The 21,375-nt window shown below is 39.9% G+C and overlaps 1 protein-coding gene across 1 annotated transcript in view; it reads right to left on the bottom strand.

Annotated features, from left to right (window-relative positions):
* Pdk3 (pyruvate dehydrogenase kinase 3) overlaps positions 1-20,778 on the bottom strand; it is a 63,187-nt gene extending 42,409 nt beyond the window's left edge. The window contains exon 1 of the mRNA XM_048449790.3: positions 20,501-20,778. Coding sequence (XP_048305747.1) covers positions 20,501-20,606 — 106 coding nt within the window. The 5' untranslated portion in view covers positions 20,607-20,778. The remainder of the gene's footprint in view (positions 1-20,500) is intronic.
* Between the last annotated feature and the right edge of the window lie 597 nt (positions 20,779-21,375).

Below are 21,375 nucleotides of genomic sequence, written 5' to 3'. Positions count from 1 at the left end.
CATGTAGAAAAGCAGAAATTGAGACTAGAACAAGGGCTCCTAGGGGTTGGGGATGGTAGGGATGGAGTGGGATTCCATCAATAGCTACTGAGCTCAGGTTAGAAGAAATAAGTGCTGGTGTAACATCACACAATATGGCTAACAATTATGCACCACACATTTAAAAAAACTAGGATTTTGAAAGTTCGTCAGGAGAAAGGACCAGATGTTTAAGGAGGCAAATACATTTAAGCTGATGTTAACAATATGCACACTGAACATTATATGCTACTCCATTAATGTGATCAATATAAACAGATTATTACATATCAAATAAAAATAAAAAAGTAACAGGAAAGACATGGTCAGGGAATCTTCAGGAGCTGGTTGTGCATTCACATAAACAGGGTAGGGTGAAAGAAAAGGCGTCTGGCCACCTAAAAGAGGAAACCTGTCTTTTCCCTACTGTCTTGTGGCCAGAGCAGTCCCCTAAAGCTGTTACAAACTTACGGTTGGGGATAGGTGTGAAATAAAGGATATGAGTTTGGGGGACACAAATACCCTCTGGTCCCAAGTCAGTCATCTTGTGGTTGTGAAACATTTGCTAAGCTTTACCATGCTGCTGAACTTCAGCTGTCCTAATCTGTAAGGCAGGGGTCAGACTTTGTAAAGGCAACATATAATAACACATAACCCTGGTCCTCCACTCTGAGATACTTACGAGTCTATCCCATCTCCCTGGCACTGCTGGGCCTCCTCGATGCTCCGCACTCCGTGAAAGCTGTTCTGGAATGAACCAGGCTAATTTTCCCTATATAAAAAGGCAGCACCCAAGGGGCCCCACACACAATATTTTCTTATCTTTTTTGTGGTTTTTTGAAACAGGGCTTCTCTGTGTAACAGTCCTGGCTGTCCTGGAATATGCTCTGTAGACCACACTAGCTTTGAACTAAGAGGTCCACCTGCCTCTGCCTCTCAAGTGCTGGAATTAAAGGTGTGAAACACCACTGCACGGCCACACAATATTTTCTAATCTTTTCCCTCACTTTCTAGTTTCTCCCTTTCCTTTCTACAAAATAAAGCTTGAAACAAACGTACCCAACTCTTGAGAGTCATCTGTGGATCTTCCTCACCAGTCTGAACCCCATTTCCATATTTAAACAGGTTAGAATGAAGATTGGTCTTAAATCATTATTTCCTTCTTTCTAAGTGCCAATATTGAAGGTCCTTGGTAGGTAAACCTCTAATGGGAAATTCTTTCACTTTCTCCTTAGCACTCTGATGCATATGTTAGTCCTAAATACCACCCCCAAATAAGAGGGGAAGGAGTATAATACTCCAGAAATGAGCATCCAAACAACTATTTTCTAGAGGTGAATCTGGTAGTTTTGCTTCAAATATGTATTATTCCTATTGATCCACATAATTTTAATTTTAAATGCACTAAAATGCTGATATTGCCATAGTTAATATCATTGAAACTATTATCTAAGTTAAAATATAAATGTGGATCTTTACAGCCCAAAAGAAATTAACTCTAGATTCTGGTAAAAATACATTGAGAGAAGCACTTGTTAAAGCACACAGAAAATGTCACTGTGGGCTGATAAAGACCAGCCTTCAATCAAGCTTCTTCTGAAACCTATCTCTCAACAGCCCAGACTCTACACTTTATGCTGACCTGCTTAGAATAGTTGAAACAAGAACCTTGCTATGCCATTTTAGCAAAAATCCTCTGACCTTGGTATCTGGTCTTCCTTGGTAATGACCAGATTCCTCACCCCCCATTTTAGGTATCTAAATATTCCAGACAGTTCTGAACATGAGTCTAGTTGACCTAGTAAGAATCTCCCCAAGCACTGATCCCTGTAGTGATATTTAATTTGTATTTTAATAAATAAAGCTTGCCTGAAGACCAGAGAGTAAAACAGCTCCACTGATCAGCCTTACAGACCACGCAGTAGCGACACACACCTTTAATCCCAGTAGCCACACTAGTTTGCCACAGAAACCAGACGGTAGTGGTGCATGCCTTTAATCCCAGTCCTCGAGAGTATAAGACAGGAGGAGGCAGCTCTCACACACAGTCTCATTCTGAGATTCCTGGAGGCAGGACCGCCATTTTGGAGCGAGGTAGAGTGTTGACTGGCTGTTTTGCTTTTCTCATTTTCAGGTTGAACCCCAATTTCTGTCTCTGGGTTTTTATTAATTGTGCTACAGATCACTCTTAAAATCTTCTGCCCACTGATCCTTTGCCCACACATACATCCATACATTGTTCCTGAGCTAGAACTCTCCACTTGTCCATGGTGCAGAGAGCTGAGCCCAATCTCCCCCCTCTATTATAAAACCACTACAATGAAGACTCTTGAATAACGTTTCCCCTACCATATCTTACTTTTCTATTGCTGTGATAATAAATGCCATGGCCAAGACAACTTATTAAAGAAAGTATTTTATGTGGGGCTTATGGTTTAAAGGGGTTAGAGTCCACGACCATCACAGCAGTTAGTATGTCATCAGGCGGGCAGGCAGATGCACTCTGGGGCAATAGCTGAGAGCTCACATCTTGATCCATAAACCCAAAGCAGAATGAGAGAGCCACTGGGAATAGCATGGGCTTTTAAAACTTCAAAGTCTGTCCACAGTGACACACCACCTCCAATAAGAGCCATTCTTATTCATATCACTACACCATCTTTAACAAAGGTTACTAATTATTTCTTCACAGGGAAAAGAAAGTTCTGGATTGGAAAAGCAGCAAAAGACCCTGATAAGCTGGAACTGGGAGTATCAGTATGAACTAAAAACTTAAAAAACCTAAGGGTTTTGGAGAGAATAGCTAATAAAAGTTTATAAGCATAAACTTCCCAGTCTATAGCTGGTTAGGAACAAGAGATCAGAAGTACGGGGTTAGGATGAAGAAATGGCTGTAATAATCAAGAGTTAACCAGTAGGTCCATGTCTCTCCTCTGAAACCCATGGGACTAGATGGTTCCAGAATCAAAGGTTCTCCCCATTTTTCAAAAGAGCATATGCTATACTTATGCAATAGACATCAAATCCTATACAGATACAATACAGCTACAGTGAAATATATGAACATTTACATTAAGTAGAATAAAGTCTATTGTTTCAAGTCAGCTCAAACCATATTCTTAAATCTACTTTCAGAAGTTTTGAACCACATGATTCAGATAAAACTCTATGACTCGACAGGACAGTAGTAAGAAGATCTGGTGCTGCAGCCAGATTTGGGTCTGAATCTTTAAGCACTCACAAACTTTCTCACCCTTCTATATCTCATTTTAACCATCCATAAAATAATAGCACCTCCTTTGCAGAGGTTTAGTGGAGACTAGTGTTCAACACTGAGCATAGATATAGTCTTAATCTTAGAAGTGGGGTTCCTTAAAATAGCAATCAGTAATGCCTGGTGATGAGCAAGCAGAACATTTTAAAGCCTTGGCCATCAATGTTAAATTGTCTGTTATCTGTACATCAGTTCTCAGAGCATGACTGTATTCTAGGCTGGTGTGAGTCTCAGTCCATCGGACAACTCCACGTCACTTTCAAAACCATAAGGATGTACTCAGTATTCCTACCATTTACGAGTTTAAATTCAAAGTCCTAAATGGTTTACCAGTCAAATCTGTAGTATCTAGAAGACTTAACCTTTAGGCACGATCTAAGAGAATCAGTTTCACAAGTGTCTGACTCTGGTGGAACTGGGCTATCAGACTGTTACAAAGCCACAGAGAGACTTGTCTTGACATCCCCCATTGCACCTAGCACAGCACCCCCATTATAGCTTCTCAATGACGCTTTGGAAGATGTAATCATGCTTTGAGAGGTTTATATTTTTAATGCAGAAGAGCTTAAAAATTCCAAGTTTTCCCTCTTGCATTCTAATTTAGCTTCAAGAACAAATTCTTTGTACTTAGCTACCTTAATTATACATCAGCTTAAACAGGAGCATAAGTCTTTTTCGTTGGTTCACTAATTGGTGAACCTAAAAATAAATGTCTGATTCTTACAACTGTTCTGTGGCTTTCCTCATATACATTAAAGGTATCTTATCCTAGATGTTGAATACTTAGCTTAAATCAAGGGTTCTAGCAACCATTTTTATAATGAATGTATCAAAATCCTTAGTTTTTAGTAAGTCTTCTCAAAAGCGTTGTTTTTACATGTCTTTTCCAGCTATTCTTTCCAATTATTTGACTCTATCCCTCCCTCTCCCACTTACTTGACATGTCTACATTCCTTAATTCTTATTTTCTATTTTATTCTACTTTTATCTATATGCTTCCTCTTATTTGATATTACCAGTTAAAATTTTTCCTAAGATCTATTTAGAAGACAACAAAGAGGAAACAGTGAGGAGGCTTGGAAAATTCTGACTCCGCAAACACAAGTTAGTCACTAGCTAGAATACATTCACAGTGCTTCTTTTCCTCCCTGGCTTCAGGATACTTTGATTCTCTTGTTTCTGTCTGCTTTCAGTGCTGGGGATTTAAATCTAGGCTTCTGCATGCACTCTCCCGCTCAGTTCCACCCTGTCCCTTTGTTTTTTATACTCTGTTCTTTTCACTGAAAGTTGGAGATAACTATTCATGTACAAAGCCCTACGGTTTGCCTGGTTCTACACAGCTTTATATTCACCAAGACATGTGAAGACTAGGCAGAGAAATCACAATGATTTTCAATTTAATTTGGGGAGTCCTCCTTGTGGAGGAATCAAGAGGTAACCAGAAGTATTTGTCTAGTCACCTGAGAGTAAGAGTTCACACACAAGACTTTTCCATGGTAGCTGTTATCTTGAACCCTCTTTTCAATTGATTTATAGGAGATAGAAAAATAACTATTGCCAGGCAGTGGTGGCACGTGCCTTTAATCCTAGCACTTGGGAGGCAGAGGCAGGTGGATCTCTGTGAGTTCGAGACCAGCCTGTTCTACAAGAGCTAGTTCCAGGACAGCCTCCAAAGTTACAGAGAAACCCTGTCTCAAAAAACCAAAAAAGAAAGAAAAGAAAACAATCGTTGTATCTGTTAATGAAGTGGCCTAGTAATGTTTTATAATAAAAGACAGTTGAGGACATCTTTCATGATCTGTCTCGTGAATACAGCCCTCTAAAATAGAGTTTCCTGTGTGGATTACTTGATGGTTATCTTCATCCCCAACTTTCAGCCATAACATTTGGTGTGGTTGAGTAGAAACTAGCAGTGGGAGGGAGTAGGTGGAAAAGGAAAACAATGAAAGGAAAAAGCACTAGTGAGGAATGAAATCCAACAAAATGGTCCTGCTCATGTAGATGTTGCTTTTTAATAACACTGGCAAGTAATGTTGTAGTTTGAAATGTATGTTTTCCATTAATCATGTTAAATTGAATAAATTTTAACAGAACATACTTTAGAGTAGCTCTCTTCTCTAGCTGTATTTATAAGACTTTAAATCAAACATAGTAACACATACTTTCAATCTAAGCCATAGGGAGGCAGGGGCATCAAAAGGTATCTTCTGACTTTCTGGCCTCCACATCCATGGACGTGCATGCACAAACACAGAACTATCACATGACCTCGTAACCCCACTTCCAAATAACACAATAGAAATAAGGCAACATGGTGCATCAGATCAGAGAGTAGGAAGAAATACAGATGTATACAGAACTTAACAGAGCTGTGATCACCTAGACTCTAGTGGGTCTCAACCTTCCTAACAGTGTGACCTTTAATACAGTGCCTCATGTTGATAATCCCAGCCATAAAATTACTTTTGTTGCTACTTCATACCTGTAATTTTATTACTGCTATAAATTATCATGTAAATATCTGCTTTTTGATGGTCTTAGGTGACCCCTGTGAAAGGGTCGTTCAAGCCCCCTCAAGGCGTAGTGACCCACAGGTTGAGAACTATTGTGCTAGAGTCATGTAATCATTAGGTAGCCAATGTCACTACACACACACATAAATCTAATTCTGGAAGACTATAGGTCTATAGCCCTAACAGCAAATTGGTGAGTATAGGATGCCTTGTTGTCATGGAAGCAGGAATAGTTAGGTAAAAGCTACATGATACCCATTTCTGAGGTTCACTGAGGAAAAATGTTTAGTGAATGATCATAGTGAATAAAGGGAGTTCAAAGCCATAATCGATAGAACAAATAACGTGAACGTGCTACCTATTCCTTGGGAAATGATCAGTTGGTACAGCAGAGACCATCAGTTCACAAACTTGAAACAAAATAACATTCAAGGTTAAGAGCTTCCTACCTACCTTTTATTGTTAGCTAGAAAGTAGCTTCATATAGACAATGTTGTGCCGCCATTTTATGATAGACCCATAAGCAATGCCTGCTGAGTACCTACCATATGTTATGTATTGTGTGGCATACTTGAGATTGTTAATAAAGCAATCTGTTGTAAAAGGAGTGGCAGTCTACTGTCTGCTCCACCTATCTAAGCTGCTGTCCTATCAAAAGGCCAAGGCAGTTTCTTTGACCAATGAAAGTAACACATAGACAGAAGGCCCTCCTACTCCATTTCCCCTTTTTCTGTTTAAACAAAAAAGAAAGGTTTTCACTTTAACATAGTAAAATTACGTATAACAAAACAGTTATCAAGCAAGAATTACAGTTACAATATTCATATCTATTTTATCTTTTATAACTAAGGAAAACTATAACTATAACTAACCATTCTTCAACTCCATCAAAGACTCCAGAAGGATATAATATTACCTAAGTAAACAAGAAATAAGCAACTTCCAAACTCTAGAAATGACAGAGACATCTTGCTGCCTGGAAAGAAAGCAGAGTCAGGCAGACGCCATGGCTCTCCTCTCTGAGAGCGACGCTGGTTAGACCCATGCTGGTAAGCCACAGTCAAGTGGCGATACAGATTAGAAATGGGTTGAATCAATATGTGAGAGTTAGTCAATAAGAGGTTAGAACTAATGGGCCAGGCAGCGTTTAAATGAATACAGTTTCCGTGTAATTATTTCAGGTAAAGTTAGCTGGGTGGCAGGAAGCCACCCGCCACTCCTTTTACAACAGTAATCTAATGACTATATGCTATCATTTCTATTTTGTAGAAAAGGGCATTAAATGTGATAGGATTAAGCAGTTCTCCCAAGTCTACACTGCTGACAGATACCAAAAATTAAGGCCTGTGTGTAAATCTACATACTGTTCCTCCTATTTCCATAGACAACCCAACAAATTAACAAGTAATAGTCTTTGGGATCAGAATAACTATTTCAATATAAGAAAATGGAGTAGGTACTAAGCTGACAGTCCTGAAATAATAAAACAAAAAACTTTTAAAGTTATTCCATTTTCTGATCATTTATGAGAATAAATTTAGAGAAAACTAAATTATTTATAGATAATGTTTACTATAATTATCCTGGGAGAAATGGCACATTATGTTCAACTGAAAAAAAAAACAGGCTTTTTGTTGTTGTTTTGTTCAGTTTTTTTCAAGACAAGGTTTCTCTGTGTAGGCTTGGTTGTCCTGGAACTCACTCTGTAGATCCGCCTGCCTCTGGGTGTGCACCACTACTGCCCGGCATAAAAAAAAAACAAAGGTTCAAAAGTTCAATCTACCTCCATTTTATCCATGGATTTGCCCCTAAGTTTGCCTAGGTAAGAGATATAAATCATCTAGGCTTCATACAAGAAATGGGAGTATCTACTTCATATGCTGACGAAAATCATAGGTAAACCTATCTACTATGGTGTCTGACATGTACAGAAATATAAGTTCACTTGGCCTCCCAGAAAAAAAAAAAATTCTGGTTTCCTTTGAAAGAGGTGGCAAAGATGCTCTGTCAATCATTGGTTGAAGATGGGGACAATTCCTTCATTACCCAGGGCTTCTACTGTCTCATGTATAACACAGGAGAGGCTACATGTCAGTGTTTCTCAACCTGTGGGTCAAAACTCTTTTGGAGTCAATCAACCCTTTCACTGGGGTCATGTAAGACCATCAGAAAACACAGATATTTACATTACGATTCATTAACAGTAGTAAAATTACAGTTATGCAGTAGCACTGAAACTAATTTTATGGTTGGGGTCACCAGAGCATGAGGAGTGTATTGAAGGGTCACAGCCGTAGGAAGGTTGAGAAGCACGGCTATAAATGGTATTTCAGCTCAAGTTTCCACTGACTCTAAACGGGGAAGATTTAAGTTTGTTTCCTTACAGTTTCCAATTACAGCACATGCTCAGCTTGCCTAGTAATGGAAATTCTGAGACAAACCCGGAAAGAAAGTATACAGTCAAAGAAAGGTGGTGTGAGTGCTGAAAGCACGCGCTTTCGTATGTGCTCTTCTGTGTGTCTTCTCCATCCAGGACATTCCTGATGACTTTAAATAAAAGACAATTGGATGAATACCTCACGCATTCCTAGATAACTTCTCATTTATATATGAACACCTCAAAGGAAGCGACTATCCTTAGCAATTTTCTAATGTGTTCCAATTCCTGTTTTATTCCAAACCCCGAATAATCAACTATGCTGACAAGACTCCACAGTGTCTTAAGTGGTAACCTTCAGCATCCCATAGGCTCTGTCCCTAAAGTTAATTTTTAAAATCCTGGGCTTGAGCAAAAACTTACTGGATGTGACACTGTGGTTTTACCTCTGAAGCACAATGTAATCATCCATTTATCAGCACCTAGACACTACCCTCGGAGACAGCGGGAAGAGCTTAGGCTTATCAGTCCATAGGCACTCCCAAGTCCATTCTTCTGAGCAGCTGTGACAGATAACCATGAACCATAGAGTAGCATCGAATCATATACAACTAAACGAGGAAAAGCAAATCAAAGAATTCCTTAGGATCAAATGGTGGCCGCTAAGCTTTAAAACTTATCCTAGCTACCTATACATTTTAGTCTTTATGTTCATGTATGAGGTTTTTGCCCAGTCTCGTCGAAAACTAATCACAGAAACCTTCAGTCTGCATGCCTCTCTTTTTTCCCCCTTCTCTTTTAGATGATCCCAAATATAGAGGATACATGCTGAACAAATCTGTTAAGAAAATTAGTCGTACTTTACAATAAGTCTGGCTGATGTTCTTAACGCGTGACAAGTGACGACGATGCATTTGTTGAGGTTTGCCTCCACTTGCACGCATGCCCAGTCCAGCAGCACCATTCTAAGCTAGAAAGAGATGGGAGGAGGACTAGGAACAGAAACTAGCTCTGCCCCACTGCACACGACAGTCTCGCCTGCTCAGAACTGCAGTTTCCTGATTTGTAAAGTGGGTACAGCTGTGCTGAGAATCAAACGGTACCACATTTTACACCAAGTTTGGGTACGGATTCTCTATAAATGCTAGTGGCAATGGCACCTAGTGAATGTTTTCCAGCGGCCACATAAAGTCTAATTTCTTCCTGGAGTAGTTTCAGTGAAGCCACGCTCAGACTTCAAAAAAAAGACAGTTGAGTACATTGGCCAGAGACAGCTAGTACAATGTGTAAACAGCACTAGCCAAAGATGGGTAGCGTCAGGGAAGCACAATTTCTAGAGAAGGAATTCAGCATGCGGCAAGCAGCATTATCTGGAAGGGGTTACTCCAAAAGGGTATCTCCTTCAGCACACTGTGTGACAAGTACAGGAACAGCAGGAGAACAATGACCACTTCACTTTCTATTTAAGTGGCAGAATCAGGAAAAAAATTAACTCAGTCAGTATAAAATCAGTCAGGTTATCAAGAAATAACTGTTACCAAACTTAAGGAAATATTCTCTGTTACTAGAGCATATCCAAGAAAAAAATTCAGATAGAAGCCTGGGGGTATGGTGGCACACCCCTGTAATTCCTACACTCACACAGAAGCTTGCACATGCTCATATCTACCAAAATATAACATTGGAGCATGACACAAATTTCAAAGGGCCTTACTGTTTTCTGACTGGCACCACATGAGACAGTATCAAACTTCATGGTGTGGGAAAATGCAGAAGAGTTGGTCATTTATTCCCAACAGTGAGACTATTGTAAACCGACCTCCGAGCAGGAGTAACAAATAAGACATCACAGGTATGAAGCAAATGTTATAACATAATCCCAGACCAAGCCTAAGAATGAAAATAAAATCATTGCTGCCAGAAATAGAGAATCACTGGATTAGAATTCAAAGTGTTCATTTAGAGAGAAGATATATCAATATCCACTTATATAACATAATTTTATGTCTAATACAATTTTATGTCATTCATTATGGCACAAGGTACAACCTTAGAGAGAAGATGAACCAATGATCAAGGCAAATTAAAGCCTGGCGTGGTGGCACACCCACCTTTAATCCCAGCACTCAGCAGGCAGGGGCAGGAAAATTTCTATGAGTTTGAAGCCAGCCTGGTCTATAGAGTGAGTTCCAGGACAGCCAGGGCTGTTACACAGAGAAACCCTGTCTTGGAAAAACAAGAGAGACGAAGGATACCTAACCTAAAATGGGCCATGACCAAACTCAGTTCTGCCAGGAAAAGAAATAGCAAGGGAAATTAGCCCTAAAAGCATATCATATAAAAAGGATAATTCAATGCTAGTTTCAATGCCAATTTATATGTCAAAGATGGAAAACTTGTAACTATCAGGTGAGCCACCCATAGTCTCATTGCATATTTGCTACTGTGCTAGACAACGCGTTCTTCACTGACTACCAACACAAAAACAAGGAACTCATGCAAATGATTGAAAACCCAGATTCCAGTTACCACATACTTTAGGCAGAACAAAAATGCAGGAAATACAGCAATCAGGCCAAAAAAAAAAAACCCTTATAGTTCCTATGTTAGGCATTACAATTAAAATTTAAAAAACTCATTTTGGCAACCCTGTAGAGAAACAAGTATACTTAAATTTTAGTGACAGTTTTGTAAATTAAATCTATAAAATCTTTCAAAGCCATTCATATGGAAATCCTATTCAGAAACAAGACACTCCATAAGTAAACTACCAGATTATCTGGAAAAGTCTGGGCCATCCAAAAACTCATAATCCAGATAAGGAAGGCTGAGTGCTAGCAGGACACAGGACAAACAGCTTTATCACTTAAATGCAGCTTAAGAGCAACACTGCTTACTCTTTAAAGAAAGAACTGAATCGCCTTAGACCAGGGGCTGTCAAACTTGTTTTAAAGGACCAGACAATAAGTGCTTTTGGTTTGTAAACCACAATACAGTCTCTGGCAAGAACTCAACTCTGCTGCTGTGGAGGAAATCAAAGGTACAGAATTTAACGAATGAGATAGCTATGCTCCAGTAAAGCTTTATTTAGAAAAACGGGAGGTGTCAAAACTCAAGAGTAAAACACAAAGAACAATTTCTAGTGTAAACAACTGGCCTTTGGTGATGATTGCTTATTAGTTGTAACAATGGCTATTGGCAGCTCCTTGAGGTCCCACACTGGTACAGAATTTTGAAAGCAGCGGAGGCTGTGTGTTTGGGAGGTACAAGAGAACTCTCGACTTTCTGTATTTACAGAATTTTGTTGTGAATTTAAAGATACTCTTAAACATCTACTAACAAAAAACAATGAGAAAAAAAGGTTCTGATCAGAGACATTCTTAGACAAATATATTCCAAAAAAAGATTTATCCAATTCTTGAGACAGAATTATCACCAAAGCAAAATAATTTAATGCAATACAATATAAAGAAAATGGAAAGTGGTTATATTTGGTAATTGCATCCAGCAACAAAGGTAAGGTTTCCTAAATCTTGCCAACAGTCTGATCAATTTCCTAAAAGCTTAATAGGACATCAACAAGGTCAGTAAGTGAAGCTATGTCCTCTTCAAAGAACCCTAACTCACTGCTAGTGGGAGTTCAAAGGAGAGCAACCACTATGATAATCAGTACGAAAGTGCCTCGAAAAGTGAATAGACACACAACCCAGCTAGTCCACTCCTGGGCAGTCAAAGAACACACATTTACTGCTGCATTGTTAACAACAGCAAAAAAAGACTGAAAACAGCTATCAGTAAATGAATGGATAAATGTACACATACTCAAATGAATTTTAATCAGCCATAAAGAAAAATGAGATCATGATATTTGTAGGAAATAGGACAGAACTGGAAATGATACTAAACCAAAAGTAATGTTTTCTCTGTATGCAGATGCTAGGGGTGTGTGTAAGTTATGAAACTAGAAGGAAAGACATGTTAATGGAGGGGAGAGAAAATATGGGTGGCAAAACACATGTGACATGAAAGCAGACGGGGAGAGGAGGTAGGCTGGCAGCAGCAGGGCAGTGGGAAGATGAAGATCAACACAGCAGGATACATATGAAAACGCGAAATGAAATTTGCTACCTTTTATGATAATAATAAAAAGCTAATCAAGTACATGAAAGATACTCAAGTGCTGTAAAAGGAACAAAGTCAGAACTTCAAATTTAGATGCTAATAAATAAGTCTGAGGTTCCATGAAAACCCAGCCTATCAGATCATAAAGGCCTAAAGACTAACTTTTTTAATTGTTGTTGTTAGATATTTTTTTTTGAGACAGGGTTTTTCTGTGTAGCTTTGGTGGCTGTCCTGGAACTCACTCTGTAGACCAGGCTGGCCTCGAACTCACAGAGATTCACCTGTCTCTGCCTCCTGAGTGCTGGGGTTAAAGCCATGCGCCACTACCACCTGGCTAAAGCTAGTTTTTAAAACAATGACCAAGGTGCAACAAGCTAAGTACAATATCCAGACCTTAAATTGCTCCCTTCCCTTTTAATTCTAAATAGTTGGTTTCTGTCTCTAAACAGGTTGGTCTAATTCTTGGCAATCCCTCACAGCATCAGACCTTTTCCACTCACAGGAAAGATCTGTTGGGCACATTAAAGAAGCAAAATAAACATTCAGAAAGAAGGATGAGATGGTTTCCCTCTTTCCTAACACAATCTTTGAATATACCCTTTCAATTTTCCAGGAATGAAACTGTTGTTCTGTGCACTGGTAACCAAGTTTCGAAGAGCAAGATGACTTAAAAACCTGAGACTTTACAGAGAGCAGGCATTTGGCACCGAAGTCAACATCTCTGTGGGTAACAGAGTCTTAAAATACTTTCAAAAGCAAAGCCAAAGGCAGCTGGGCTCTTAAACCTCAAGAATAGCAAGAACAAGGGAACTGGCTCTGCCTTCTAGCAGCTAAAGCCTATAGGAATCACAGAGCTGGTGTTTCGGGTAGATAGCAAAGCACATAGGTCTGTGAAAAGCTAGAGGAGGTTTGTACAACAGTCTGCTTTCTGGTGGTTTTATTTGGGAGGCACTGTATTGTTATGTGGAGAGGCTATAGGCAAGTGATGTAATGACCCCCATGTCATTTATGGAGTTCCAGCGCTCGCTGTGCAGAGAAACCTGAGCTGAGGAAGCCGAGAAGCTACAAAGGGGCAGGCATTCACACACTGGAAAGGGAGGAGTTAAGACAAAATCCAGAGCAAAGAACAGGAATATCTTCATTACAAGTGAGGCTGTGTAAACGTAACTGAAAAATAAATAAATGAGAAGGAAGTGTGCAGGGAGGAGACAAAAGTTGCTAATGAGAGGACCAGAAACAGAGTGAGGCTAAAAATGAAAACCAATGAAGGTGTGAACTGTTTACTGCCAACCCACTCCACATTCACAAGAATGCTTCTTTAATTACTGCATAATAGTCCAAGTTGGCCTTTTCTTAATCAGAAGACAAAAAAAATCAGAAGGCAAATCATTAAGAGAATTATTGACTCAAAGAAACAATACTTAAGGGACAGAACTGAAGGGCTGTACAAATGGTATAAGAACCACCATAATATTAAGGGCCATTCAAACAATACCTTAGTCCAAAATACAGAGACTTTACAAAAAAAAGTAAAACAGAACAAAACATGTAAGAGCTATATTAAGCAAGGTGTGGTGGTGCATGCATGCATGCCTTTAATCCCAGGGATGCAGAGGCAGGGGAATCTTTGTGCATTCAAGTCCAGCCTGGTCTATAAAGTAAGTTCCAGGACAGCCAGACCTGTGACACCGAGAAACCCTGTCTCAGGACTCCCTCTCCCCCAAGAAAACTATATTAAAAAGCAAAACCAATAGAAGTTTTATTTTGTATATAAAATGTGGTATTACAGTGTTCCCACTAAGAAATTAACATACTATTTGAAACCACACTGTCCAACAGAATATGAACTACACATACAATTTAAAATTTCTTACCAGCTATATTAACATAAAATAGATTGTATTTTAATATTTTGTTTATCCTGACACATGTAAAATATTTTAATACATAATCAATATGGAAGATGTAGAATATAGATTTAATCCTCAGCACATCAATAAGGTAAAGAGATACCTTACTGGTTTTATATTACTTACCTGCCATCTGTTATGTATCATACACGTACAGTACATCACAATTTAGAAGCTGTACTTCTTTCACAAAGAACTGGCCTATAATTAGATTCCATAGAGTTTATACTCGTTAAGGTAAATTAATTCTTCTTTCAAAATTATTCTAAACATGAAATTAACTGAGGGCTGAAGAGATAAGTCAGTCAGTAAAAAACTTGCCTCACAAATATGAGAACCTGAGTTCCATCCCCAGGAAGACACCTAAAAATGTCAGGCAGCTGGGCAGTTGGTGGTGCATGCCTTTAATCCCAGCACTTGGGAGGTAGAAGCAGGCCCTGTGAGTTTGAGGCCAGCCTGGTGTGCAGGACAAGCTCAAGGACACCCAGGGCTACACAGAGAAGCCCTGTCTTGAAAAACAAAACAACAACAACAAAGTCAAGCATGGTGGCTTAGACTTACAATTCTCCTGCTGCAGGGTCAGACACAGTAAGATCACTGGCTCTCTGGTGAACCTGGTGAGCCACAGGCAAGTGAGACTGTGTCTCAAAGAACAAAGTAGTTAATTCCCAAGGAAGGAGAGTCAAGATTGTCCTTGGACTGCCACACCATATACACACGTGCATCTGAACACCCACACACACAATTTTAAAGTGAATTCAATCAAGTTTGTTTTAAATTTCAACTAAATTAAGTTTCTCAGCCACTCTAGCCACATTTCAACTGCTCAAGAAGGCCATGTGGCTAGCAGGCAGAGATCATAACTGGACAAAGGGAGATTTAGTCTAAAGAAATGAAGTGGGGGCTGGATGACTTAGCAGTTAAGAACACTTGTTGCTCTTGCAAAGGACCCGGGTTCTATTTCCAGCACCCACATAGAGGCTTACAACCATCCTTAACTCCAGTTTCAGAGAATCTGACACCCTCATCTGACCGCTGAGGGCATCAAGCAGAGAGCATGCAAGCAAAATGCTTACATAAAATAATCTTTAAAAATTATGAAAATGAAATAATTGTAACAAATGAAATCAAAATTCAAACTTAAGTTTTAATAAAAAATAAGGTAAAATAAAGAAATAAATTATGTGACAGGGAAAAATATTAAGGCATGAAAAACAAAAGGGAAAATTTGCAGATGCTGACCATTATGTATGACCGATAGATACACTGACTTCTACCAATATGTATATTCAGGCTAAAACTGCTATATAAATAAAAACAACTGTTACAAAGTAAAGCCAACTTTACATTTAGAAAAATATTTAAAGCAAAGTAATTCAGAAAAACTGAAACTAATAATGACAACAAGAAGATCTCAACATCACATAAGGCTGAATCTAGACCAAAAAGCATGAAAATAGTAATGCTAAAAGCTACAACTTACCATGAGGACATGACAGTTAACAAGCACCAAGGATCATATTAACAACCATATGACAGAAACTAAGAGATATATGGAAAAATAGAATCAAACTAGAAGACTTAACTTTTCGCCAGGCAGTGGTGGCACACATCTTTAATCCCAGCACTCAGGAGACAGAGGCAGACGGATAGCTGTGAGTTCGAGGCCAGCCTGGTCTACTAGAGCTAGTTCCAGGACAGGGTCCAAAAAACTACAGAGAAACCATGTCTTGAAAAACAAAACAAAACAAAAAACAAAAAAAACCAAACAAAAACAAAACAAAAAATAAGACTAACTTTTCTCACTTGGTCAACAATAAAGCAAGTGAATTTTTAACAAGGTATAAAAAGCCTAAATAACAATATGGTATATATAATTATGTAGCCTGAGAAGAGAGAATAGCCTTCTTTCTTCTTTCTGCTGTTCAAGGAATACTCACACAAAATGACACATACAACAACAAACATCAATAAGTCAAAAAACCTAGAGAACATTCTGCAATCATTCAATATAACTGAAGATAATATACATAAAAAACCAACAATGGAAGTTTCAACACTTTCAAGCTAACCTTAACTCATAAAAGAATAAACATCTTCCAGGATACAGAAAAGACTGGGGTAAGAGTTAAATAAACATATCAGTAGCTAAAGCACTGATCAACCAGTCTTAAGCCTTAGAAACTGAAATAAAGATTGCTCAGAGTTAAGAGCACTGACTGCTCTTCCAAAGAACCTGGAGTCAATTTCCAGTCCCTACATGGTGGCTCACAACAGTCTGTAACAGTCTGTAAAGGTGATCTGGCTTCCTCTTCTGGTCTCTACATGCACCAGGCAAGCAAGGGGAACAAGCATGTATGCAGGCCAAGCACACATATATATTTAATATAAAATTTAAAACAATTGAAAAGACCTGAAATAAAAGGCAATGACAAAAAAAGAAAATCATATTCTGCTTGTTTTTAAAAAGAAAAAAAGAACAAAATTGATCTAAGAATGTTAGAGAGACTTAATAAGTTGAAGGTAAATATGAACTGAAAAATCAAAGCCATAAAGCTAAGAAATAAACTTGACCAAATAAACTATCTGCTAACTGAATCAAGAAGAGGGTGGAAGTCAGGTCTGGTGCCTCATGCTTGTAACCCCAGCACTCAGAAAGTTGAAACAGAGGCATCACTAAGAGTTCAAGGCCAGTTTGTTCTACATGGTCAGTTCTAGCAAAATGAAATTCTACCTAAAATAGAGGTTGGGAGAAGGATGGAGAATAAAGATGAAAACCAAGAAAGAAAGGCAAACCATTAAGAAACTACTATCAAAGCTGCATTTAGTGGTGTGCACCTGTAATCCCAGCACTCAGAAGACCATCGAGAGGGACTCTGAGTTCATGATTAGCCTGGACTAAAAGTAAGACTGCTTCAAAAATAAATAAATATAGCTAGGCATGGTGGCACATATCTTTAATCATAGCACTCAGGAGGCAAAGGTAGGCAAACCTGAATTTGAGGACTGGTCTACACAGGAATTTTCAGACCCTACCTCAATAAATATGGCCCTACCAAGTTCCAACCCAATGGTCACACAGACAGCTCTGGTTCAATTAAATGGATCATAAAACCAACCCAAAAGTCATGAACCTAGGAAAGGGACTGTGGGATGGGGGTTAACAGGGATGGGAGAAAGTAATAAGAATATTATATACACTTATAAACTTGTCAAAATACAAATGGAAATTTTTTAAAAGCACAAAATTAAAAATGGGCTTCTAAATGGAAAGGGGATGAAGGGAGCTGTGCTTATCTCATCTATCCACACTGGTCAAAATATATTGATGCCAAATTATTTTCTGGAAAAATCTATCCAAAGAGATTCCAAATGACACAGAAAACCAACACAGATCAATGTCACAGATTCCCATAGAAGGTTTCATAGGAATATACCAAATCTTTAAAGAAAAGTTAACTCAAAAGAAAAAATTAGAGTACTGGGTAAAAAGTAAAAATTGTCTTTCTGAAATATACCTAACTTTAATAAGAAACCCTAACAGTCTGCATATGCAAACATATACAAATAGCACAGGGCTTTCAGTAAGTATATGTTACAATCGTCCACAATGAAAAGTCAAGATTACTTGAAGAAAAAAACCACTTCTGTGTAAACATGACTTTTCACTATCAAAAGTACAGGAAAACAGGCACTCTGTCCTGGAAACTTCCAGTAGATAAACAGACAACTCCTATGGAAAGGAATTTGTTCACAATCATCAAAACTACAAATGTGCATTCTTCTTTATGCAGCAAGGTCACCTCTAGGAATTTGTAGTCTATCTATACCTAGCCATGCGTGAAATTATAATGTACACAATAATTCACTGTAGTACTTGTCTTAGCAAAGACTAGAAACATCCCCAAAGCCATCAATTATGGACTGTCTAACTATGCTACAGCTGTATGAACTCTCAAAAGTCATAGAAATGAAAAGGAAGCTTACAGGTACATATAAAGAAAGTTCTTTTGTGTTAAGTTTAAAAAGCAAGATGCGAATAAATGTATAAGTGAAACTTAGGCAAAAATTGCAAGACTAGTCAACAGAAGTAGAAAAAAGACAGACCTTTTCTGCCCAGTTCCTTTGGCATCTTTTGAATTTAGAACCATGGAACTGTCACTTTGAGCCAAAAAAGAACATATAATTACATTTGATTTTTTTTCTTAATCTTGCCCTTGGAAATGATACTTCATTTAGAATACTTGTTATTCTTGCAGACCGAATTTCTAGTAGAGATATAATTCAAGAAATTCTTATTTTAAAGGCTTAAACAAATACTCCACATAGATGTAAGAGGAACAGCAGATCAGTCAGAAGTGCATCTAGTTAATGGTTTTTAACTCTGATGATACTTTAGAATGACCCTGGGGGCTTCTAAAAATACCAGTGCCCTATATTCCACCCCTACACTACTAACACCAGAAAGTCAGAACATGAGGCCCTGCCCCAAACCACTGATCTCAAGGCTTTTAAAATAGCGAGCATTTGTTTCTAGATACTTGCCCCATAAATTATCCACCACCACACTATCTATTCCTTACTGCAACTTTCCTACTCAAATAACGTCCTTGCCAAGATGCCTATTAACACTGGAGATACTAGCTGCCAGAAAAGTAAATTAACAGAAATTTCAAGTACACTAATAGAATGATCACAAACTGAATGTGGGAGTGACCAAGATTCCCTTTGTTTTTTTTTTTTTTTTTACTGAGAATCAATTTGTCTCAGTTTATTTAACAAAAGTTTTCTATGTTCATAATAAGTTAGAAAAACATGCCTACTTATAACAATAGCAAGGTTTTCATTATAAGCTGTGAGATCAGAACCCGCCTCAAACCTCTAAAACTCTGCAAGTAGGGTGGGGCAAGAAAGCGCGGTGAGTAAAGGCCACCAGAGTTTGATCTCTGGGACCTACATGATAGAAGTAAAGAACTCCCACAAGTTATCCTCCGACCTCTATAGAGGCGCCATGACACATGAGTCCAAACAACCACAAAAACATACATAAATAAAATGTTTAAAACATTTTACAAGTGGAGAGAGAGAGAGAGAGAGAGAGAGAGAGAGAGAGAGAGAGAGAGAGAGAGAATAGGGTCCAACTACTGAAAAAGCTTTTGAAAATGAAACTTAAGATGAAAATGCCAATTGCTCACTTGTCTTAGATTTTTATCATCTGTCTTTGTCAGCTTGATTTCTAAAACAGTTTGGCATCTGCTTAAACCTTTAACCTATACCACCCTCTTTCCATCCTGTATGCCCGCCCCCCACGCCCAAGTACAGACAACATCACATTTTGCATATCTGGTCTTCCCAGAAGGTTCTATCAATTTTGCACTTTTTATACCCAACTGACACCACCCCATGACATTTTTAAATCAAATGAATTAAACAGTTCTAGGCTTGGAAAGCCTAAGTCATCTTGATTTTCCTTCGGCAATGCTGAATTCCATTTTTGTTTTATTTTCAGGTGTTTCACAACCGCATTCCGCCTGCTGGAGTTGGAATGACATCCTCTGGGGAAACACGATTGATCAGTTAATGGAAGATGGTAGAATCTATTCCCATCTAAATTAGGCCACAGGCTTTATTGGGGTCCTCTCCTTTCCCACCCCAATCCACGTAAACCAAGCTGCCAACAGAGTGCAAGGGACGCCAAGTAAAGGTGCTTGCTCACACTCAGGCTAGAGCAATCCTAGAACCCCTGCTCTGCAGCCCACAAGTCAACTCTTGCCCAACATCTAAGGCATTTGCAGCCCACGACTTTGACTGTTATAAGGCATCATAATGAAGACGTTCAGGTCAGGCCACTACAGGCTACCTTACAGTAGAAAAGGAACAAAATGCCACTGCAGGATTTACTCAACCTCAAGGTGTTTCTAAACACGTCTTACCCAACCATTAAAAACTCTAAAAATGAAAACGTTTAAGAGATCTTTCTCAAGTTTTAAGGACAGAGTGGTCTGAGTCAAGTAGATCTGAAGCAAGGGTTGAGAGTTTCAACTGGAACGAGGGTCCCTGGACATAGCTGAGCATGGGGGTGTCAGGCCCTGCCCCTCCACCTCCTGAAACCCGAAACCTCAGCCCCAGGAGAGCCCCAGGCTTGTATCCCCATCACCCCGCCCAGGCGGTTCCCACGGACTTTGCCTTGAGGCTGAAGAGCCCCGGCAGCAAGCGGGGCCCGGGATGGCCGCTCCTGCACTCCCTCGGGGCCTTGGGGGGGGTTGCCCCGCGGCGTCGCACTCACCGAAGTCCAGGAACTGTTTGATAGAGAGCGGTGACGGAGAGAAGCGGGAGTAGCGCTCGATCTGCTGGGGCACCGGCTGCTTGAGCAGCCGGTAGAAGAGCCGCATCCTTACTCAGGCACTGCGCACATCCGCCGAGACGTCCCGGACCGCCGCAGGGGCCGCCGACGCCGAGCCGCAACGCGGAGGCGGCGCCGGCGGGGCTTTACCTCCACCTGGGACTCGGCCTTGGCGCCACCACCGCCGTCGCTGCTGCAGATCCCAAACAAGCACCGGCGGCAGTGAAGGCGGCCGTGGCCCGCTGCCCGCGAGTTCGTAAGCCCCGCCCAGAAGAGGCGGGGTCTGCCGCCGCACGTACGCGGCGCGCGTGGGATGTGAGGGGCGCCAGGGGCACACGGCGGCACGCGCGCGCCGCTGATTGGCTGCCGCCGCCGCCAAAGCTTTCTTAAAGCCCCGGTAACACACACAAACCTCCCGCCCTCTCTCGTGGCTCTCACCCTGGTCCCCGGGACTCTGGCAGTAGCCGGTCCCTCCCCAGATCAGGTCTTCCAAGACCAAAAGGTGCTTGGAGATCTGGAGGACGCTGGGAGCCCACGTCCTGAAACACGATCTTTAGCGCTGCCCTAAACCTTTCCAACCCCGGGCCCCTTTTCCGGAAGGCCCTCCTCAGATCAGCTGACTGCTCCGCTTTAAATTGTTCCTCGCAGTCCTAGGCTTTTTCAAATTCTTTGCCCCTTAACTATATAATTTGTTTTATCCCCTCCAACAATACTACTACCTTTGCACAGAATTACATAAAAGCTACTGGCTTTCCCACCCCTACCCCCAACCCCGGCCACTGGACAGAATTCATTGTAATATCAGTTAACCTGACCTC

The sequence above is a fragment of the Myodes glareolus genome, chromosome X (assembly GCF_982192425.1).
Source record: "Myodes glareolus chromosome X, mMyoGla1.1, whole genome shotgun sequence".
In the NCBI taxonomy this organism is placed as follows: domain Eukaryota; kingdom Metazoa; phylum Chordata; class Mammalia; order Rodentia; family Cricetidae; genus Myodes; species Myodes glareolus.
This window is presented reverse-complemented; position numbering and strand designations above follow the sequence as displayed.